This window comes from Sorex fumeus, unplaced genomic scaffold (genome assembly GCF_029834395.1).
Source record: "Sorex fumeus unplaced genomic scaffold, SorFum_2.1 ptg000122l, whole genome shotgun sequence".
In the NCBI taxonomy this organism is placed as follows: domain Eukaryota; kingdom Metazoa; phylum Chordata; class Mammalia; order Eulipotyphla; family Soricidae; genus Sorex; species Sorex fumeus.
The window spans coordinates 26,482,928-26,505,931 of record NW_026606179.1 but is presented as its reverse complement, the minus strand read 5'-3'; the positions used below and the strand labels follow the sequence as shown (position 1 = coordinate 26,505,931).

At 37.0% G+C, this 23,004-nt stretch overlaps 1 protein-coding gene across 1 annotated transcript in view; it reads left to right on the top strand.

Moving 5' to 3' along the window:
• The window catches only part of URI1 (URI1 prefoldin like chaperone), an 83,296-nt gene that overhangs the window by 19,722 nt on the left and 40,570 nt on the right, over positions 1-23,004 (top strand). Inside the window, exons 2-4 of the mRNA XM_056136584.1 lie at positions 6,245-6,279; positions 18,651-18,729; positions 21,610-21,745. Of these exons, the coding sequence (XP_055992559.1) occupies positions 6,245-6,279; positions 18,651-18,729; positions 21,610-21,745 (250 nt within the window). The remainder of the gene's footprint in view (positions 1-6,244; positions 6,280-18,650; positions 18,730-21,609; positions 21,746-23,004) is intronic.

Below are 23,004 nucleotides of genomic sequence, written 5' to 3'. Positions count from 1 at the left end.
TATTAAAGCACTATGATTTCCAAAGTCATTCATAATTTATAGATCATCTTCTTTTTGTGGCAGGATGGGAGCCACGGAGGGGCATGCCCTGCGATGCTCAGAGCTTATTCCTGACTCTGTGCTCAGGAATTCTTCCTGGCAGTGCTTAGGGGACCATACGTGTGTGTATGTATGTGTGTATATATATATATATATGCGTATATATATGTGTATATATGTGCGTATATATGTATATATATTTATATATAGTGCCTAGGATAGAACCTATGTGTCAGTCTTACAAGGCAAGTGCCCTAACAGCTGTACTATTGCTTCAGTCCTAGATCAGCTTTTTTAGATAAGTGGTTGTTAGCTTGTGCAAAGACCATTATTATAGTCACCTTTCAGGTCTAGAATTCGCAATCACCCCAGTTTCTCCTCTCCTCTCCTCTCCTCTCCTCTCCTCTCCTCTCCTCTCCTCTCCTCTCCTCTCCTCTCCTCTCCTCTCCTCTCCTCTCCTCTCCTCTCCTCTCCCCTCCCCTCCCCTCCCCTCCCTTCCCCTCCCCTCCCCTCCCCTCCCCTCCCCTCCCCTCTCCTCTCCTCTCTTCCCCCTCTCCTCCCCTCCCCTTCCCTCCTCACCCCTTCCCTCCCCTCCTTTCCTTTCCTTTAATTGAATCACCATGAGAAAGCTGTTCATGGTTGGGTTTCAGTCAGTGTTCCGACACCCCTCCTTCTACCAGTGTACATTTCCCACCACCAGTGTACCTAGTTTCTCTCCTGCCATCCACCCCCTAATCCTCACCCCCATCCCCAACTTAGCTGCCTCTATGGCAGGCACTCTCCTTTTGGACTCTGGTTTGCAATAAGGTAGTGAGAAGTTAATCATGTTTGTTCCTTTACCTACTTTCAGCAAGCAGTTCTTATTCAGAGTGATCATTTCCAGCTATCATTGTCATAGTGGTTCCTTCTCTGTCCTAACTGCCTTCTACAGCACTTGAGGCAGGCTTCCAAACATGGACCAATCCTACTGGCTTTTGTATCTACTCTCCTTAGGTATTAGTCTCATACTATGGTTGTTTTTTTTTTTTTAATATCCCACAAATGAGTACAATCATTCTGTGCCTGGCTCTGTCCTTCGAAGTCATTTCAGTCAGCCTGATACTCTCCATGTCTATTTACTTATGAGTGAATTTCATAACTTCATTTTTCCTAGTGGCTGTGTAATATTCCATTGTGTAGATGTACCATAGTTTCTTTAATCAGATGTCAGTTGTCTGTTCTTGAGCACTCGAGTTGTTTCCAGATTCTGCTATTGAATCACCCCAGTTTCTTAGATATAACTAGAGTTAATTTGATCCTACTCAGAATCATCAAATCTTACCCCTCATTGTACTTACAGGTGGAGAAATGGAATTCTCTTTCTGTCCTAGATGGAAGGAGGGAAGGTTTCTAGAAGTTAGGTATGGGAACAAAAGAAAATTATTGATATCTCTAGTAAACAGTGACTATGCAAGCCGTAATTTAAGCAATATCAGAAATAGAGAACAAGGCCAGGGATGTGACTTGGTAATTGAGGACAGACCTGGCATATGTGAGTTCCTGGATTCTATCCCTGGCACCAAATGGCCATAATTTCTGCAATTGAGAAATCCAGCAAGCACTAGGAGCAAAGTTCTTTTTAAGCTTGTGCATATTCGTTCGTTGACAAAACTGATTGGAACAGATTTGAGTGAGGCAATTTATTTCACTTATTTTGAATATTCGTTTTTCATCGCAAATGTTACTGTCTTTGATGCAGGATTGTGTTGGGTGGGGGTGTTCTGTAACATATGAATTGTATGCTATATTACTTCACTGAATTTTGAAAAGTCAGAAATTGAGAAACATTTGTTACAGAGGATTTTGGCATAGGTTATTAACCACTACCCCTTTCCTTTTGTTGGTACTATGGGCATAGACATCACACACTTGATTGAAGGTTTTTTTTTTCCTTTCTTTCTTTTCGGCCCTCCCGTTGATCATCGATTTGCTCGAGTGGGCCCAGTAACGTCACCATTGGAGGCTTTGTTGTTACTGTGTCTGGCATATCTTTTCGGCCACTCTTGACTGTGCTCAGGGCTTACTCCTAGCTCTGCATGTAGGCGTTACTTCTGGCTAGATTCGGGAGACCATGTGTGGTGCTACGGATTGCCTGGCCTGCTGTCCTATCAGACTGTGGCTCCTTGATTGAGGTTCTTTCAAACATGGTTACAGTGCAGTTGAGATCACACACTTCTGTGGCACTAAATTAGGATCCCAGTTAGCATGTGGGGCAGTGGGAGGTGGGCATTCACTCCTGGCCACATGCCTGTAAGGCAGGTGGAATTCCACTTCTGAGCCACATCCCCAGGTCTGATCTGTACATCTTTCTTTTTTTATTTAAAAAATTTGTTATTAAGGCATCATGATTCACATAGTTCCAAGAATAACTCAGTTATTCGTACCTTAGTTTCATATTCCATATTCTTGGATTGGGAGAATCAGTGCTGTCAAAATGAACGTTACCTAAATTACTATATAGATTCAATGACTTATACTTAAAAAGTCTTGTTGCATGCTTTCTGTAGAATGCAAGAAGTTAACTTAAATTACAGAGTAACTTGTTAGAACACTTACTTAAAAAAGGTAGCTTAGATGGAATTAGTCAAACACACAAAACGTTTTGCTTTCTGGAGCGGAGGTGAGTTACATTGACAAGTAAAGTGAGCATGGCTTATACGCCATTAAACCTTTAGTACAACTAGTTTTCTGGATAACTAGTAATCCAGAAACATAGCTATCTAACTTCATTGCCTTTTGGGGCTGAGAGAGTATGGTGACAGATAGAACCTTGCACATTGTTAATCTGGGTACAATCCCTGGCATTCCATATGGTTCCCTGAGCAACACAGGAAACATTCTTGGGTGTAGAGCTGGGATAAACCCCTGAGCATTGCTAGGTATGGTCCCTCTCCAACCCTCCCCTAAAAAAAACTCTCAATTTTTCAAAATATCACAGTATTTGCCACCAGTCTTAAGTATTTCCATTGTAATAGGGCTATATTTATTAGAATAGTTGGGATTATGAGTGGTAAATAACTAAAAGATAAAAGAGCTCTAATGTATGAAAAACTAATAAAGGTAAAAAATTAACAAAAAATGTAATGAACCAAAACATGTTAGACATAATCTACATATGTTTGACTATGAGAAATCTATTAGAAGCCTGAGTGCGAGAAACTGGGCTAAATTTGAAAGGAAAAATAAAGGGGGATTATTTTGATTCCATCTGAGCTACCTTTTTTGAATGTGTTCTAACAAGTGACTTTGTAATTGAAGTCAGTCCGGTTGCAGTTTTGGTATTTTTAACTTTTCAGCATGTTAGAAAAATTAATCTGTTCCCAATTCTTATACAGAAACCCCTAAAATTTATTACTTTTTATATTGCAGGATTAGAAAAAAAAATTAGGAAACTAGGCAGTTCTTCCTTTTGTATAGAGGGTTCTTTAAATGATCTGTACTATTTATTTATTTTTGTTTTATGGGACTATGCCCATCTGTGCTTAGGGCTTCCTTCTGGCTCTTGTGCTCAGGGGTGATTTCTGGCAGTGCTCAGGTGTGCCAAGGATTGAACCCAGATCAGCTGTGTGCAAGGCGCTATACAATAGTATACTCTGGCTCAACTATTTTGTCTTTGTTGAAATACATTTTTTTCTGAGTTTTTAGGGCATACCTGGTGGTGCATGTGAGCTCTACTCGAGGCTCTGTCCTTGGGATCACAATTGGCAGTGCTCAGGGAACCATGTGGTCTTAGGGATCAAATCTGGACTTCCTGCTTGTGAAGTTTGTGCTCTGCCCTTTGGACTATCTCTCTGGCTTTGAAGTATGTGTCTTTTTCTACTTTGGTAATGGTGTGTATTTGTTGAGTTGACAATATGTCCTTAAAAAGTTACTCTCAGCTCATAGATTGATGTGTGTTCAGTATCTATTGGCTTTTCTCCTCACTCCCCGCCCTCCCTCATCTCCTTTTTCCTCTGCAGGGATCAAAGCCAGGGCCTCACAACTCACACTTGAAAAACCAAGAGCTGTACTTACATCTGTGGTCTCTTAGTACCTGGATATGTAGGCATATCACAATCAGAAAATTATTTTTGTATCTGCCTTTTTCACTTCTCTTTTGGTTCTTGAAATATTTAGCCTACGTTTGAATAGTACCTAATTGGATCTCTGTTCTAAACCCTAAATGTAACTTGAATCTTTAGTATGACAATATTTCGACAGTTGAAGCTTTTCTTAAAAATTACCAAGTAGACTTTTTGTGTTGTTTTATGCTTGAATATCTGTATTTGGTAAGGACTATTTTAAGGAAAAAATGAGGCAGAAGTGGGGTGGGGGGTGGGATACAGGAGAACAAAGTGTACTAAGTAGATTGCAGGGGATGATGGTGAGAACGCATGACATTCTATCCAGGATTTGTTTTTTAAACATAAAAAGCATATGTGCCAAATTTACATATTTACTAATTAAAAAAGGCTTCCTGGAAACATTAAGTAGACTATCTTCTATAACCTTTAACACTGTCACTAATGGATATTGCATAGAAAATTTTGTAGAAGGTCCTTTAAATAATGTAAATGATTATGAATATGTAACTAGTTAATATGCAGCTACGAAAGGATTATCATGTAGAGGTTAATGAACATTCTGCTCTTATGGTTTGCAGGGCTTTTCTTTTTGTGCTTTTGGCTCACTTCATGCTTGGAAACACATGCATTGGGATTGGAAGAGCATCCTGACTGTTTTTTGGTCTCGTCTTTTAATGGGGTTGTTAAATAGGAACTTTATAAAAAGAATTTCATGAAGATTTTTTCTTTTTCAATTTGTATTTAATTCTGTTTGTTTCTTAATTACTGCCAAATCAGAAACAGTGGAATGGATTCATGTAGTTTTAGCCTGGCTCTTCCAGATGTAATGTCAGTACTCTATTATGTATTACCACTGTTATTAAGTGTTGCTATGTGATTGATACTTACTGAGAGATCTTCTTGCTAAAATGGACTTTTTATGCTGAGCTAATGTGTAGTATGGTTTGGTATCTGATTACAGCATGTATTTTGGTACAGGATTGCTGCCTTAGTATTTAAAATGTACCAAAGGAGGACATTTATTTCAGGAATTAAATGTTATAATAGAGGAATTTAGTGACAGGCCAAAAAAAAAAAAAACCCTTGTGATTCCTGTGAACATTGAGCCATCTGAAAGGCAATATTGATATTTAAGCAGTGAACGAGAGCAATTCAAACCAGATAATATTGCTGTCTTTTTACATTGTCTTGGTTTTAAGTATTTTGACTTTTATCCCTTAGTTTTTATGTTTCTAAAATGCTGCTTCGTTATTTGATATTATTGTTTAAAATTTTTATTAATGACAATTAAGAAACATGACTAGTAATTTTTGAAAACTGTTATTTTTTGAATTCCTAGTGTTTTTGAATTCCAAGTGTTTACCCCTCTCCTTTAATGTTTAGTGTTCTTATTTGTTTCCTGAGCCTTTTGTGATCTACTTAAATATCTCTAAGGAAAGCAGATAACTTTGTGCTTAATTTCATTGCCTCTTATTATAAACATAAGTTTAAACTGGCTTTGAAGTGCTTAAAATTTTATCATCATTCACTGGGGGGAACAAATGGGCTGTTCAGAGCATCTCTTTATCCAGAGTATTTCTTCTTGAAAATGTAGGAAAAAAATAACTGAACTCATTTTTATTGCATCAGAATAAAAATTACAGGTGAAAACATTTGGAGATATACTGACAATAAAATACTTGCACTACTGTCATTTTTTTTAAGCTGATGAAACGTGGATGTTACGTGGGTTTTTTTTTTTAGTAATTTATAACGTTTGCGTATTCTTAAAATATGTAACATTGAAAACAAGCCTGTAGATTGTACAAAATACTAGTTATCTTATATCATATGTCACCTAATAGTTATGAAGCGGGTTTTGTACTGAAGTATAAATCGGAAAGCTGTAATTTGTTCTGCAGTTATCAGCCTGCATTAGACGGTTATGATAAAGTATGCTGCTTAAAAACGAACATTCACATCTGTGTGCATGTGACAAATAAAAATGTATACTGAGTTGCTGTTAAATCTGTAAAGCTACAGTTCTAGTTTTCTGATAAACTGATTATGTATTTTTGTGTATAGCTCTGTTTTTCATAAGCAGTTATCTGTTTTCATGACAGGTGGTCACTAACTGCCAAGAGAAAATCCAGCATTGGTGAGTGAAAGAGGGTTTTATTTCATTTTTGAAATACTGATGGGGTAATATACTTTATAGTTAAAGTATGTACTACTATTTATGTAACTGATAATTAAATTCTAGTTCTATTTTGAATGCTTGATATCATTTTATTGACTTTTATGATTTATTAAATGTTGCCTGATTTCCTGAAGTTGTCACCATTTGTGTTTAGTCTGATTCTTTTTTTCTCTTTTAAAATAGCAGCTAGAAATTTCGAATCTGACTAGTTATAGCTGTATTTAGCTCATATTTATTGTAAACTAATAGTCAATCAGTTGTTTTAAAATAATTATAGAATTCTACATTTTTTTGAAACCAGAGAGCTTGTATTAGGGCTGCACTTTTTGAGAGTGTGGAGCGAAAAAAGCATCTATTTTAATGTGCTTATCTATAGTTAATAGGACAATACTTGCTAAATAATACATCTTCTGAGAAAAATGCTTAATTTAATGGTGAATAAAATCTTATATTCTGAGTTATCATGAGGTATATAGCTGTTGATCTTACAGATATCAAATTATAATATATCCATGCTGTGTTTATGAAGATTTTACTGAGAGAACAACAGGAGCTGTCTTGATTATTGTCTGCAGGGTTATTGCAAAATCATGGTAACTGCCCCTTTAGTAGTGAGATTAAACCTTTGGTTATACACCATCAAGCATATAATATTTTAAATTTATTTTAAGAGGCTTTTTCTTCATGCCTGAGAGATCTCTAAGGAAATAATTTATAGTTAGTGTATATCAAATGTTTTTGGTTTAAAAGCACATAGGCTGCAAGCAGTGGATAAGAGTGAAAATCAGTACAATCTGTACAAATCATCTTATTAAATTCTGACTGTTGGCTTGCAGAAAATAATCTAAAACTAATAATATCCACTTTATAAATAAAAATTCAGGGACTTCATTAATTTTCAATAAATGCAATGTTGTAGTTGCATCTATTGGTGGTGTAAGTCTGTCAACATTTCCATAAATGACCATTAGCTTTTCATTATATATTCGGTCCAGGTTAAAACTTGAAATATAAGTTCTTGTGCAAAGGCTTAACTGTTTCCATTACTTAAAAGTGAGCCACTTTCCAAATAATACTCAAGGTAAGGTTTTTTTTTTTCCTCTCCACTCTGAATTTCTATCTTTTGGTAAAGGAATTCATGAAATTAAAATAGGTTGTATTCACTCAGAACAGATGCTAATTTACACAAATGTTTGAATAACAAATTTGTTTCTGGTCTGTTTTCTAAGATTCTCTATTAACTGAAAATTCTTGAACGCCAAGGTGATGTGTTGTCATCCTTTTATCTACAGCACCTCCTACTGTGTTTAGCACATTATAGTCACTTAATAAATGTTTGAGTAAATGAAAACCAAATGTATAATTGTTATTATATATGTGTGTATGTATTTTTATTCATTTATTTTTTAAACTTTGCAAGTTCTCTAGTAGTGCCAAAGTCTGATGAGTATCAAGAGATACTTCCAGGAGGGTTCCTGTGATTCTCAGTTACAATTTCCAGTTTTCTAAAGCTCTTCAGACTATAGACACTTAAGCACGTTTCTCTGCACATGTCTTAAAGCAATGCCCTGCATTATTTATACATTAAAATTAAAACATTTCTACCTGCATATTAAAAAGTTTACATTAAAAATTAATCTTTTCAGTTAAAATTTGTTTTTTTTTTCCTTTGAGTCATTTTTAATATGGTTCAGGAAAATACATACTTTTCTTCATTTTAATGAGGATATATTGCTAGAATCTAAATGATCAGTGAACTTACCAATTTATTAATATTTGAAAATTAAAATATAAATATTCCTTCTAAAGCCAAGAACTTGTTGTTTGGGAGCATTGTAGTTGTATCTGCAATCTAAATTCTCACAACATTCGTATTCTCTTAATTCTGTAACAAGTGAGTTCCTGCTGTATGCGAATTATGCTGCCTGTTTGGATTTGAAAGATTCTGCTATAGAGGAATTAATTTAATAAATTCGTGTTGTGAAGTTAAAATAATTTTGTGCTATTTGTAGAAAGAGAAGCAAGAACAGAGTCCTGGAGCTATATTTGAGATGTCTTAAATAATGTTTTTAAAAGGATGTTTCCTTTCATTCTTCTTTAATCTTTAGTATTTACCTTGTCTGAAATACATTAATATAGCTAAGCTCCTTTCATACATTTCAAAAGATGATTACAATTTTCATCATAAAATAGAAAATAAAATTATTTTCTGAAAGTAAAAATGGTCTTAGACAATAAGATTTTCTTGCAAATATTACTTTCAGAAAAATTTCAGAAAATTCCAGTTTTTCTGAAACTAAAAACTAAAACTAAAAACATTTATGGTACTTATTTAGTTAGTAACATATAAAAAGGAGATGTTTGAACCTAATAGTAGGGAATTTGTTATCATACTTTTAGAAACCAAGAGTGCGTGCTTAAGTTTTGTGAATATTTAAACAACTTTAAGTATAATTCTCTCTCCTCTTTGTACTCTTTGTACTTAAGTCTGGAAATATGGTACTAGAAAAACCACATAGTATTTTCTGACTAAAATGTGACCATGCTTTCCACTGTTCGATATACTAGAGGCTGATTATTCTGTTTGTAGATTGTTTATGATTTTTTAAAATTTTAAAAATTTTTTAAAATTTTTATTAGTGAAACATCATGAAGTACAGTTGTATACTTACAAATTTTTGTGCTTGGGTTTCAATTATACAATGATCGAGTACCCATCCCCCCACCAGTGCCCATTTTCCACCACCACTCATCCCAGTATCGCTCCCACCCCCCCATCCTTCCCCATCCCACCCTGCCTCTGTGGCAGGGCATTCCTTTTTTTTTTCTTTTTTGGGTCACACCTGACGATACACAAGGGTTACTCCTGGCTCTGCACTCAGGAATTAGTCCTGGCGGTGTTCAGGGATGCTGGGATATGGGATGCTGGGAATCGAACCTGGGTTTGCTGCGTGCAAGGCAAACGCCCTACCTGCTGTACTATTGCCCCAGCCCTGTAGATTGTTTACGATTTTTAAAAATCTCTAAATTCTTTCCTAATGAGCATGGGATTTGGAATCACAGATTTATATTTGAATCATCATTTAGTAAATTGTCATTTACTAACCTTGGTCAAATTACTAAGATTCTTAGTTTTCTTATGAAGTGAAGAAGATAGTACTTGAAGATCAAGTGAAATAATGTCTGTATCTCAAACAGTAATAGTAGATCTGAAAATTTTTTTCAAAATTTTAATTGTTAGATTAATAAAGAAAATATAAATAAGTACTAAAACTATTTATATTCCATCTTTATCATGATGGAGAGATGACATTTGAGCAGGGTTTCTTTTTTTTTTCTTTTTTTCTTTTTGGGTTACATCTGGCGATGCACAGGGGTTACTCATGGTTCTGCACTCAGGAATCACTCTTGGTGGTTCTCAGGGGACCATATGGGATGCTGGGAATTGAACTGTGGTTGGCCGCCTGCAAGGCAAACGCCCTACCAGCTGTGCTATCACTCTAGCCCCCTCATTTGAGCAGTTTTATTTTGAGCCTTACATTAATGTTTTAAAGTAAGCTTTATTTTGAAGAACTTAAAACAAAAGGTGAACCCATATAGTACTTATTCTTCAGCTTTAATAATGTTTTATTCATGATTTCATCTAAATGGTTTCAGTTAAATTGCCACTTTCTACCTCTACCCCCACCTCCAACTTTTTTGAAGGAAATGTGAAATATCATTTCTTTTAGAAACAATATCTCTAAGATATAAAAGACTATTTTTAAAATGTGGGCATTCCAGAACCACTAAAAAACAAACCCTTAAACCCATAAAAAATTTGGCATTGTATTTATATGGTAAAATTAAGAAATACATAGGGTATAAATGGTGTGTCCTTTTCGATCCCTGACTTCTCTGTTTTGTGAATTTTTAAAAACCCATTTTTCTTGTAAATTTTCTCAAAAACTTTTCATAAGGTATATGTGTGTTCCTTTACTTTGCTTTTTTAAACAAATAAAATCTGTCTACGTGTTTTCACTTAATAATTTATCTGAGGGCTTATTCAATCATTAACTTGGGGCGGGGTTGCGCTCTCGACCCCCTTTTGGGACTGCAGTGGTGCTCAGGGACTGTACCCAGCTAGTGCTTGGGAGGCCACTCCTGGCATTCTTGGGGTAATCATATAAAGCTCATGTCTCTCAATGTGCAACACATGTCTTCCCTCTAACTCATTGAGCTCTCCTCTGCTCCTGCCCTTTGAACCGTTTGTTCACGTCTGAAAAATTTGTTATGTTTAGATTTCTCATCTGTATATATTTCTAATAATAGTTTTCTGATGGCTTTGTGAAATATAAAGACTGGATTATTTTACCAGCAAACATGTTTCCTAGGTGTAAAAGAGTTGAATAAAAGGATTATGTAACAATTTTCCTTGAAATTTGTGGTAGATTTAACTTGATAGTATTTTGTAGTAGTGAATAAAAAATGGAATTCTTTAGTACAGATACATTAAAATTTTTAGTGTATTCCTTGTTTCACCATGTTACTGTGATCGAATCTAATATATAATAAGGTAAAGGTAAAGGCCCTCCCGTTGATCGTCGATTTGCTCGAGCGGGCCCAGTAACGTCTCCATTGGAGACTTTGTTGTTACTGTGTCTGGCATATCGAATACTCTCGGTAGCTTGCCGGGCTCTCCGAGATATTCGATATGCCAGACACAGTAACAACAATATATAATAATACAATATGTAATATACAATCTACTATATCTAATATCTATTGCAATCTGCTATAACTAATATCTGTATCTACTGTAATTCTTTCAAGAAGGTTTTTATTTTTTGCTTTTTGGGTCACACCTGGCAATGCACAGGGTTTACTCCTGGCTCTGCACTCAGGAATTACTCCTGGCGGTGCTCAGGGGACCATACGGGTTGCTGGGAATCGAACCCAGATAGGCCACGTGCAAGGCAAGCGCCTTACCCTCTGTGCTATTGCTCCAGCCCCTCAAGAGTGTTTTTGTTTATCATTTGTTTTGATTATGAGAGGGTTCTTTGGAAAATTCTTTATTGAGCAGATCCTTTGGAGTATCCTTTCTAAAGTCATAAAATTTATCTCTTTACTTGTATATAATCCATTCCTGATTTTAATATTTCTCTGTTTTGATTTTAGGTGTAAGTAACGCAGGCATTTATCAAATCAGTGTTTTGTTGTATTTGTTGATATAGTATAGGATTTAGTTGCAGCCAAGGTACTCAACGAATGGAATAAACAAAACGTTTTCTTGGGTGCTTAATAGGAAGATGCATAGTGGGTTGACCAACAGTCATTTCCAAAGCTTGTTTTTTGTTGTTGTTGGGCTTGTAAGGGGCACCCTTGACCACATTCAGTGATGCTCAAAAGTCAATACTGCCATTGCTTGGGTCCATTTGGTGATGGAGATTGAATTTATGGTTCAATCAACCCTTTGAACCATCTTAGATTTTATAATTTCTTAAAAACCAAAGAATTCTGCCTCAGATTTACCCAGATATTAATACTAATATGGGCTGGAGCAATAGCACAGCGGTAGGGTGTTTGCCTTGTGCACAGCCAGCCTGGCTGAGCTGGGTTCAATTCCTCCGCCCTTCTTGTAGAGCCCGGCAAGCTACTGAGAGTATTTCGCCCATGTGGCAAAGCCTGGCAAGCTACCCGTGACGTATTCAATATGCCAAACACAGTAACAACAAGTCTCAAAAATAAGGTAGAAGTTACTGGGCCCGCTCGAGCAAAATCGATGAACAGTGGGAGGACAGTGTTTGACAGTGTTAATACTAATATAAAATTCCTTCTCCAATATTTTCTGCCTATTTCAACAATTATTCAAATTTTATTTCCGGTTTTCTGGTAATTGGGAATCTGTCATTGACCTAAAAGGACCTTCCCTTCCCTTCCCTGCCCTTCCCTTCCCTGCCCTGCCCTGCCCTGCCCTGCCCTGCCCTGCCCTCCCCTCCTCTCCCCTCCCTCCTCACCACCACCCTCCCTTTCTCTCTTTTTCTTTTGCTTCTTTCTGTGTTTGGTCACACCTTCCTGGCAGTGCTCAGTTTACTCCTCTATGCTTGGGGATCACTTCTGGTGGTACTCAGGGGACCACATGTGGTGCCAGGAATTGATCCTGGTGGCTGCATGCAAGGCAGGAACCCTACCTGCTGTACTCTCTGGACCTCCCTTTTTCTTTTTCTTTGAATAAGAGGATTGAAGGGCTGGAGTGATAGCACAGCGGTAGGGCGTTTGCCTTGCACGCAGCCAATATGGCCGACCCGAGTTCGATTCCTCCGCCCCTCTCGGAGAGCCCGGCAAGCTACCGAGAGTATCTCGCCCGCACAGCAGAGCCTGGCAAGCTACCCGTGACGTATTCAATATGCCAAACACAGTAACAACTAGTCTCACGATGGAGACGTTACTGGGCCCGCTCGAGCAAATCGATGAACAACGGGAGGACCGTGGACCGTGAAGAGGATTGAAAATAATCCTTTCTTCTTTTTAATGTTCTTTATAAAAATTCTTCAAAAAATAGTTGAAAGGACTGTTTAGGTGAACCTTGCTCATTTTTTCTGTTTTATTTCAAAGTTAGTGTACATAACCTATAAATACTTGCACATATACATAATTTAGCTTATTCTCATCTGTTTTACAATTTAAAAATTATTTAAAGCTGATGGTAACAGATTTTCAGGCATTCAGTTGTTCCAACTCCAGACCTGTGTCAGCACTTTCTACAATTTTATACAAGTAAGGTATTTTCATCCAGTAGGATTTGCTCTTCATCTTTGTTGTTTTGTTTGTTTTGGGCTGTACCTGGCAGTGCTCAGGTTTTACTCCTGACTCTGCACTCATGAATCATTCCTGGAGGGTTGGGGGACCGTATGGGATTCTGGGGATAGAATCTGGATCTGCTGTGTGCAAGGCAAATGCCCTCCCTATACATGGTACTCTCTCTGGCCCCTGATCTTCATCTTTAAGGTGAAGGTTAGTTTGTAGCTTTATTATTTTTTTTTACTATTCCTTGTTTCCAATTTATTTTTGTTATGAGGCACCTCATGCTCCACTCAAGTCTCTATGCTCAGAGATTGTTCCTCATGGTGGTACTGAGGAGACAGTATGTGGTGCCAGGGATTGAACTGGGTTGGCCCCTTGCATTACAAGTGCCTTTACCTCTATACTGTCTTGCTCTCGCTCTTTTTAAAACAAAAAATAATCCTTAGAAGACATGTATAGCAAGATTCAAAAGATTATTGTAAAAGTTTATTATGTGTCATATTGGTGCTGTAGCCCTCTCTTTTAAACAAAGAGCATAGCATGAGGAGATCTACAATAAAATAATTACTGGAGAATTAAAAATATATTTTTTATTAATTTTTAATATTTATATTTAATATTTATATTAAAATTTATAAAATTTATATTTTAATTGAATCACTACAAAGTTGTTCATGATTGGGTTTCAGTCATATAGTGTTCCAACACCCGTGTATATTTCCCATCACCAGTGCTCCCAGTTTCCCTCCCTGACTGCCCCCCCATCCCTAATCTGCCCTCTCTCTCTCTCTCTCTCTCTCTCTCTCTCTCTCTCTCTCTCTTTCTCTCTCTCTCTCTCATTGGAGAATTGTTTTAAAGACTAGAGAGGCTGAACCCAATCTATAAGGACCAAATGTGGTGAAATTAAATAAAAAAGTCCCATGTATTAGAAGACTTGAAGTTTATCTTAATATTATTTGGGCTGGAGGAACAGCACAATGGGTAGGGTGTTTGCCTTGAACGCGGCCGACCCGAGTTCGATTTCTCTGCCTTCGATTCCTCCGCCCCTTTTGGAGAGCCCGGCAAGCTACCGAGAGTATCCCACCCGCACGGCAAAGCCTGGCAAGCTACCTGTGATGTATTCAATATGCCAAACACAGTAACAACAAGTCTCACAATGGAGACGTTACTGGACCCGCTTGAACTATTGATGAACAACAGGACGACAGTGACAGTGACATATTTTGTATGTCCATAATGTAAAATAGTAAAAGAGTCTGTTTCAAATTGTGCAGATAAACATTTATGCTTATTAATACTTTTGTTAGATAATTTTTCTAGTTTTCTGTTGCATAGTCTTTGTAGTCTTTAGTGGGATTATTTAAGTTTCAATTGTTAGAGAGACTGGAGGTAATTCTGACTAAATGCTTATTACTTCCACTAGTGCTGGGGGAACTTTTAAGAGAGAGAGAGAGAGTTCCTAGAATCATTTCTTGACTCCTGCTGGCCTCTTTTCAAATGAAATTTCTCCATGGACTGCATTTTAGATTCTTTTTGTACTTTTAGAAAACAACTCAAAATTTAGAAATAGCACCTCTAATCTTAAACTGTTTTCCAGCATGTCCATATTGTATTCTGGAGAGAAGTAGGAGTACTGTTGAGCTCTTATGTTGACTCTCTAAATATACTGTTATTTTCATAAAGAGAATAGATATTTGTTAGGGATTCCCTTTGGTTTTTTATTTTTTAGTTATATTTACCAAAATAAGATATTGAATGTCAAGTCTATCTTATAGATATCTTATTAACTGGATAATAGCTTTTCTTTGAAGTTTTTAGAATTGATGTTTTCTGATACTTTATGGAAAAAGAATTATGAATACTGAAGAGTAGGTGCTCAGTGCTAGACAGGTCATTTAAGTTTGGTAATTTTGAACCTTTGAGATATGCAGTATTGTAGCTCTGACATTGATGATATTAAGACTAGGGTTAGTTTGTAAAAATAACTGGTAGAACTGTGATTAACCCTCTGGTCTGTCTTCAAAACCATGTGTTGTTTTTACTTCTATGTAGTGTGTGCTTTCAAAAGGCCAGCAGCTCTCTCTCTCTCTCTCTCTCTCTCTCTCTCTCTCTCTCTCTCTCTCTCTCTCTCATTCAGTAGTCTCACCCTGCTTCCCTCACCTGGTCGGTATCAATTGTAGTTTATTCCACTCTTCACTCCCCTTCTGCTTCTCTCTCTCTCTCTCTCTCTCTCTCTCTCTCTCTCTCTCTCTCTCTCTCTCTCTCTCTCTCTCTCTCTCTCGCCCGATCCCCTCTCACTTCTGACTCTGCCCTCTGGAGCCCGATTCCCCTCGGGGCTTAGTCTTAGTTTATATAGCAATCAGGTAGGGTAGTGACAGACACAAAGGTGGGTTGAACATTAACAAATCAACAAAGAGAGGTAAGACCACTCCTCCAGGAGATTAACTCAAGGATAAAATCTCATCTAAAGAGATTACTTCAGATTACTAGGAGATCTGTTCAATTCCCCTCGGGGCTTAGTCTTAGTTTATATAGCAATCAGGTAGGGTAGTGACAGACACAAAGGTGGGTTGAACATTAACAAATCAACAAAGAGAGGTAAGACCACTCCTCCAGGAGATTAACTCAAGGATAAAATCTCATCTAAAGAGATTACTTCAGATTACTAGGAGATCTGTTCAAGGGTGGGATCCCAACAAGGGTGTGTTCTTTCCTCAGCTAGTAATCCACTTAAATAGTTGTAATAAATCTACTTCTAATATTTTTAGCAATGTCATCCTGTATGAGCTCAGTAAGAGATATAAACTTAAGGTTTCGTTCTTCTGAGGACATCTCTCTCTCTCTCTCTCTCTCTCTCTATATATATATATATATATTATATATATATATAATGTATATGTAGACCGTACCACAGTCCTCAGGCCAGGTTAGTCTTCCTAACCCCTAGCAGGGTCCTAGTCTCATCGTTAGTTTTGGATCATGACAGCATTTGTCTATGATCAAGCTCTTAACTTATAGTTAAGAATCATAGCACTTTGGCCTGGCCCATTTCGATGCCAGGGTAGCTCACAGTTTGCCCTGGGTCCATTCAGTCCCTTGTCGGGACCCTGCTTTTGGGGTGCTAGGAACTAAGGGCAACTGAGGCTTAAGTCAAGAAAGCAGATGCCCAGGAGTGAATAATTTTCAAAGCCAATTAAATCCTAAATTACAAAGCATAATATTAACTGTCTTCCTGTATCTATACAAAAAGGACATTGCTTTAAACTATTCACAAGACATAAGGAGAGGAGAAAGACAGTATTTCACTCATACATATAAAATCATAGATTTCTGAGGAATCTGACCTTACAAGTTAACAGAGTCTGATTGGGGAAGAAGCTGATTAACTGGTTGGGGAGGAGAGCATAGGGAAGAGTTTACAGATAAACACAATGGAATGGAAGTGCCTCAGGAGCACTGTAATAAACCTGAGTTCCTTGTGGCAAGGGAGGAAGGACAAACCAATGTCATCCTACAGTGTAGGAGTATTTTACAAATTTGTTTCGATTTTTTTCCAGGATGATTTTTCTGTAAACCTGGAGTAACTTTTTGTTTTGTGTTTTTGGCTACTCCTTGCGCTACTCAGGAGTTCCTCCTGGCTTTGCACTCATTTATGCCTCCTGGTGGTGCTTGGGGGACCATATGGGATGCTGGGAATTGAATCTGGGTCAGCCATGTACAAGGCAAGTGCCCTGCCCATTGTACTATTGCTCTGGCTTCTAGAGTAACTTTTTATAAACACACAGGGAGCCACATATGGTCCCCAAGCGCCTCCATGCATCACTCCTGAGTACAGAGCATGAAATAGCCCCTGAGCACTGCCAAACCTCCCCCACCCCCAATAAGAATTATTTCTGAATTTTTTAAATAAAGTTTTTAATGAAAAGATATTTTTTTAATAGCTGTTTGGGGAAAGTTTATTTAAAAAAGTGTGAATACTTGAAAATTAAGAAGCTGCTTGAAAGTTTATAGTTCAGAAGAACAGGATGAATTCATTGCTCACTTCCTTGGTATGAAGATTTCTCTTGGGGATTTACTATCTCCTGCTTTCTCTTGTGTAAGAGGAAAATGTTAACAAATGACATTTACCACAAGAATATTTTTAGGATGAATAATAATATCATGATATTATGAAGATTAGATATTTTTTATTAATTATGTTTCCATTTAGGGGATGTAAGTGGTAAACTGAAACCAATACCATGTAATTTGTTAATCAGTCCTTTCATTATTGTGGAGAATGAGTACCAGTGTTAAAATTTTTTAACAGCTTTATTTATTTATTTATTTATTTATTTAAATTTGGGGAGTTATCCCTGGCAGAGCTCAGGGGTTTCTCATGGCTCTGCACTCAGGAATCACTCCTGATGGGCTCAGGGGACCATATGGGATGTTGAAGATTGAACTTGAGTTGGCTGCATGCAAGGCAAGCTCCCTACACACTGTTCTGTTGCTCTGCCCCTCTGTTTTACAATTTATTCTAATTTTAATTTCACAATTTGTACAGGCCCTTTTAAATTGTTGAATTGGTGAGTTTAAAGTTTTGTTATAAAAAAAATTGACTTTACCGTTCTCCTTTTTAAATATTCACCGTGCTTAGGCTGGAGAGATAGTATAGTGGGTAGGGAGTTTGCATGCTGCTGTCCTGGATTTGATCTCTGCCACCTCATATTGTCCCCTGAGCCTGCCAAGAATACTCCTGAGCATTGCCAGGTGTGGTGCCTCTCCCAGTCTCTCCCCGCCCCCATCCAAAGTAAAGCAAAAACAAAAAAATTTCAGTGCACTAGTTTTGCCTTCAGCCTATATAAGAGATCCAATCTTTAGAGAAGGTTGAACAAGCACAGGGCTGTTGATTTCCAGATGATGTAAGGACTGAGTAGGGTTGGCAGTATGAAAACATGACCATCCCACCTCCTATAGAATATATTGTATTTTTCAATATACAGGAGGTCTTTTTTACTAAAACATGAAAGAGATTCCAAGGCAAAATTGAAATGTTTCTTTGTTACCTCTACATGATTTTTCTAGCTCCCGTTTGAACCTCTTTTACCTTAAAATCATATTAGTGAAGGATTGATGACTCCACATTTTTGAAAATTTTCTGGGGACTGAATTTTTTTTAGCAATTTCATGTTTATGCTTTCTACTCTATATAGCTAATGTTTATTGACTTTTAAGATATAGTATTTTATCTTGCGTTACTGTTCCCCTTAACACTTTAGGCATTTCTTTACTCTCCTCCTTAATATCCAGAATTTTAAAAAGTCTAAAATGGTCTTCTGCCTTGAAAAATAACACTATAAGAGTGACTTTTAAAAGCCAGAGTCTGAGTCTTAATTCTTTGATGAATGTATTATGAAATAATGTCACTGCCAAACTTTGTAAAAACTGGATTTAAAATTATACCATTAATCTTTCAACTGATAAAATTGGATTTTTGATTTGTATTCTGATTATTCTAAAAAATTGCTATTTATTCATTCAGGTTTTTTTTTTTCTGTCAACAGGAAGAAGGTGGATAGTGATTATAATGCTCTGCAGGAAAGACTCAGTACTTTACCTGATAAGTTGTCTTATAATATCATGGTATGTTTAGTGTGTTATTATTTTAAAGCAGTATATTTCTGTTTTTGTTCTGTTTTTGTGCCACTGCTGGCAGTACTCAGGAGTTACTTGTGGCTTTGTGCTCAGGAATCACTTCTGGTTGTGCTTGGGGGACCATATGGAATGTTGGGCATTGAACCTGGGTCAGTTGTGTACCAGTCAAGCACTTTCTCTACTCCCTTAACACAGTTTATTTCTTCTAGCTACATTAATTATGATAAGTATAAAGATTTTTCCTTATTGTATGTATATTGATTTGCACAAGATGGACTATACCATAATAAGTAAACTTTGTTTTATTTCATAATATGCTAATTATCAAAGTGAAGATTTATTTCTTTTTCTTGTCTAATTTATAGTAACTCATCACATTATGGTAACTGTAGCACTGCACTGTAGCACTGTCATTGGGCCCAGTAACTCCATTTTGAGACTTGTTGCTACTGTGTTTGGCATATTGAATACATCATGGGTATCTTGCCAGGCTTTGCTGTGCGGGTGAGATACTCTCGGTAGCTTGCCGGGCCCTCCGAGAGGAGCAGAATCGAACCCGGCTCTGCTGGGCTGACTGCGCGCAAGGCAAATGCCCTACCGCTGTGCTATTGCTCCAGCCCATTATGGTAACATGGCGCATAAATGTTAGTACACAACCTGACATATTTAGTATGCAAATTTTTATGTTAGAAAACTATTATAGTAATATGAGACTCAGTTGTTTTTTGTCAGAACCAGAAATAAGTTCATAAATATTTTTCAGAATAAAGCCTTAGAATATTGATTTTTTATATAAAAAGATAATGCTAATTTTTGTTTAAATAATCTTTGTATGAACATAGCAGTCTCTTAGCTCTGCATTAGATTCTTTCATTGATGAATATTATTTTTCATGCAAACTTTTTTTTTAAAAATTTATTTATTTATTGAATCACTGTGGGAAAGGTTACAAAGCTTTCAGGTTTAGGTCTCAGTCATGCAAATATCAAACACATTTCCCTTTACCAATACTTATTTTTTACCATGAAGAACCCCAATAAGACCCCACCCCCACCCCTCCCAGTCCCTGTGGGGCAGATGAATTCTAGTTAACACTCTATCTGCTTTGATTAGATTCATTGTTTCAATAAAAGATTCACCACTATTATTTAGAGTTTACCCTGCCCCCCAAATCGGACATGCTGAAAAAGCATTGTGAAGTGATTTGCTTTCTACAGCTGGGTTCAAGAATTAAATGTTGGTTTTGGATTTCTGCTATTTTACTTATTGACCCTGGAAGTATTTCTACTGAAAGTCAGATAGTTAAGAAATTGGTTTCTGTGCTCTGGAGTCGTGGCCGTGCTGGAGAGCCGCTCATGGGGGGCAACTGGTGGCCTCGGTAGGGCGTGAAGGGTGGACTGAAACGCCCCCCCCTCCCATGAGGTTTTAGTCGCCCCCACACCCCCGGCTCATACCTGCTGTCCACAAGGCTCCCATGTGGCCGCCATCTTTCTTTCTAGGGAGGAAAGGGCGAATGGGGATGCAAACTTTTAATTACTCTTAAGCCAAAAAATCTTATAAATGTATTCTCTATTGTACTTGCTGAGATATTTTGTAAATTTTGTGCTTAGTAAAGCTATTAATTTCTGCTTTGCAAAAAAGTTTTTTGAAATGATTTTTAAAATTTTAAAGACAAGTATTTTTTATTAATATATTATTAAAAATTTAAATTAAAGAACAATGATTTATAAAGTTATTGGTAGTTGAGTTTTAGACTAGAGTATTTCAACGCCAATCCCACCACCAGCTTCAGTTTCCCTCCAACAGTGTTCCCATACTTCATCATCCATCCCCCACCAAAGCCTGCCACCTTCACAGGCCTATTACGAAGTTTGGTGGTTGCAGTTTATATCTCATGTTTTCAGTGTTGTTGAGTCTGTGCCCTGGATGTGTAACTATACCACTCTCCCACATTATCAGTCCAACTGAAGCCGCAGCCCCTGTTTCCTGTTACTTCTCTTTCTTGTCCCTCCCACCTCAATTTCTTTGTTTCTGTGTCTTTCTCCCTAAGTTCCAGGATCAGTGGTGATTTGGGTGTCCTGTTTTAGCTATATTATATTTCTTTATCCCTTTACTCTCTATACTACAGATAAATGAGATCATCCTGTGTTTGTATTTCTTCTTCTGGTTTACTTCACTCAACAAGATATCTTCCAGTTCTAACCAGGTTGCAGCAAATTGCATGATTTCATTGTTCTTGCAGATACAGAGTATTCCATTTGTGTATATGTACCACATCTTCATAATCCTCATCTGTCGTTGGATACCTAGGTTGATTCCATATCTTAACTATTGTACTGAGTGCAGCAATGAATAATGATATGCATATGTCCTTTTGATACATTGTGATTAGTTTCCTTTTATTTGTTTTGTGAAGGAACAAAACTTAAAACCAGAAACAATTCTAGTTTCTCGGAAAGCTTCTCGTAAATGTGGTACTGATGTCTTCTAATGTTTTTTGTTTTTGAGGGGTGGGTCATACCTGTCTGTGCTAAAGGCTTACTCTGGCTCAGGCTCTGCTCTAGGGACAGACTATATGGAATGCTGGGGATGGAATTTGGGTTGGCCATGTGCAAGGCAAATGCCCTACCTACTTTACTATTTCTTTATCCCCTTCTTTTCCTGTTTAATGTTGCTTTATTAACCTAAATTATTTTGTGTAGATTTTCTGTGGAATTTTAATAGTCATTTTCTGTAAGGTTGACACTGTAGTTTTCTTAGTGTATAAATAAAAACCTCAAAAGTTTTTAAATGCTGTTTCATAAGATGTAATTTTAAATGTGTTTAATTATTTTATTTTGCCTTTTCATTTTTTAAAAAAATTAATAGGTACCATTTGGCCCATTTGCCTTCATGCCAGGAAAACTTGTTCATACCAATGAAGTCACTGTTTTACTGGGAGACAATTGGTTTGCAAAATGCTCAGCAAAGCAAGCTGTGGACTTAGTCGAGCATCGGAAAGAACGTATGTATGATTAGTATAAATGGTGTTTCTTTGCTGAATGCATATCAGTTCACAAAGTATTAAATTGATGAACTTTTTGTTACTTAAAGTACCTTCCATGGTATATTGAAAAATACCATCACAATTTGTTATTCTGTATAACTATAGGTAGTTTGGGTAGAACAACATTTGTAAATATAAGGCTGGAGAATAGAACAGTTTAAAAATTTGGAAGAGCTAAGACTTGCTGTCATTTTATATTTTACAATTGATTTATTTCAGATGCCTTTATAAGTTTTCACTTTAGTTTTTTTAATACGTGGAATGGGCTGGAGCAATAGCACAGCGGGTAGGGTGTGCTATGTGGCTGACCTGGCCGACCCTGGTTCAATTCTTCCGCCCCTCTTGGAGAGCCCGGCAAGCTACCGAGAGTATCCCGCCCGTACGGCAAAGCCTGGCAAGCTACCCATGACGTATTCGATATGCCAAACACAGTAACAGGTGTCACAATGGAGTGTTACTGGGCCCGCTCGAGCAAATCGATGAACAATGGGAGTGACAGTGACAGTGAATACATGGAATAAATTTACTCCTACTTAATTGAACTAAGAAAAAAACCTACTTGGCAAACTTACCTATGGTAAATGTATACATATCCACATACATAAAATTTGTAGTTATAGGCTGTAGCGATAGCACAGCGGGTAAGGCGTTTGCCTTGCATGCGGCCAACCTGGGTTCAATTCCCAGCATCCCATATGGTCCTCCAAGCACTGCCAGGAGTAATTCCTGAGTGCAGAGCCAGGAGTAACCCCTGAGCATTGTGGGGTGTGAACCCCCCCCCCAAAAAAAAATAAAATTTGTAGTTAGATGGGCTAGCTTGAATTCTAACATAGTTACTTTGATATTACGTCTATTTAATGTCTGACATATTTTTATTTAGTTGCATACTACAGTTGGTAGTGTAGTGTTGCCATACTTGCTTTTCAAACCTGCTAGTTGAAATGCACACTTGAAAATAAAGTTTTGAGGATCCTTGTGTATAAATGAGGTTATTTAGAAATGAGTTTTCTAAATTGAATTTTTTTTTACTTAAGCATGTTGCTACTTAGAAGACTTTAATCAGTGAAATTTTTCATTTATATGTGGAGACTATACTTACAAACGAACTCATAAGCTTATAATTTATATATTTTTGATTATTTGTGACAGATTATTATAATCTATATATCATAGCAATGATAATTCTTTTTAAGTTATGTATGTTACAGGAAAGAGAA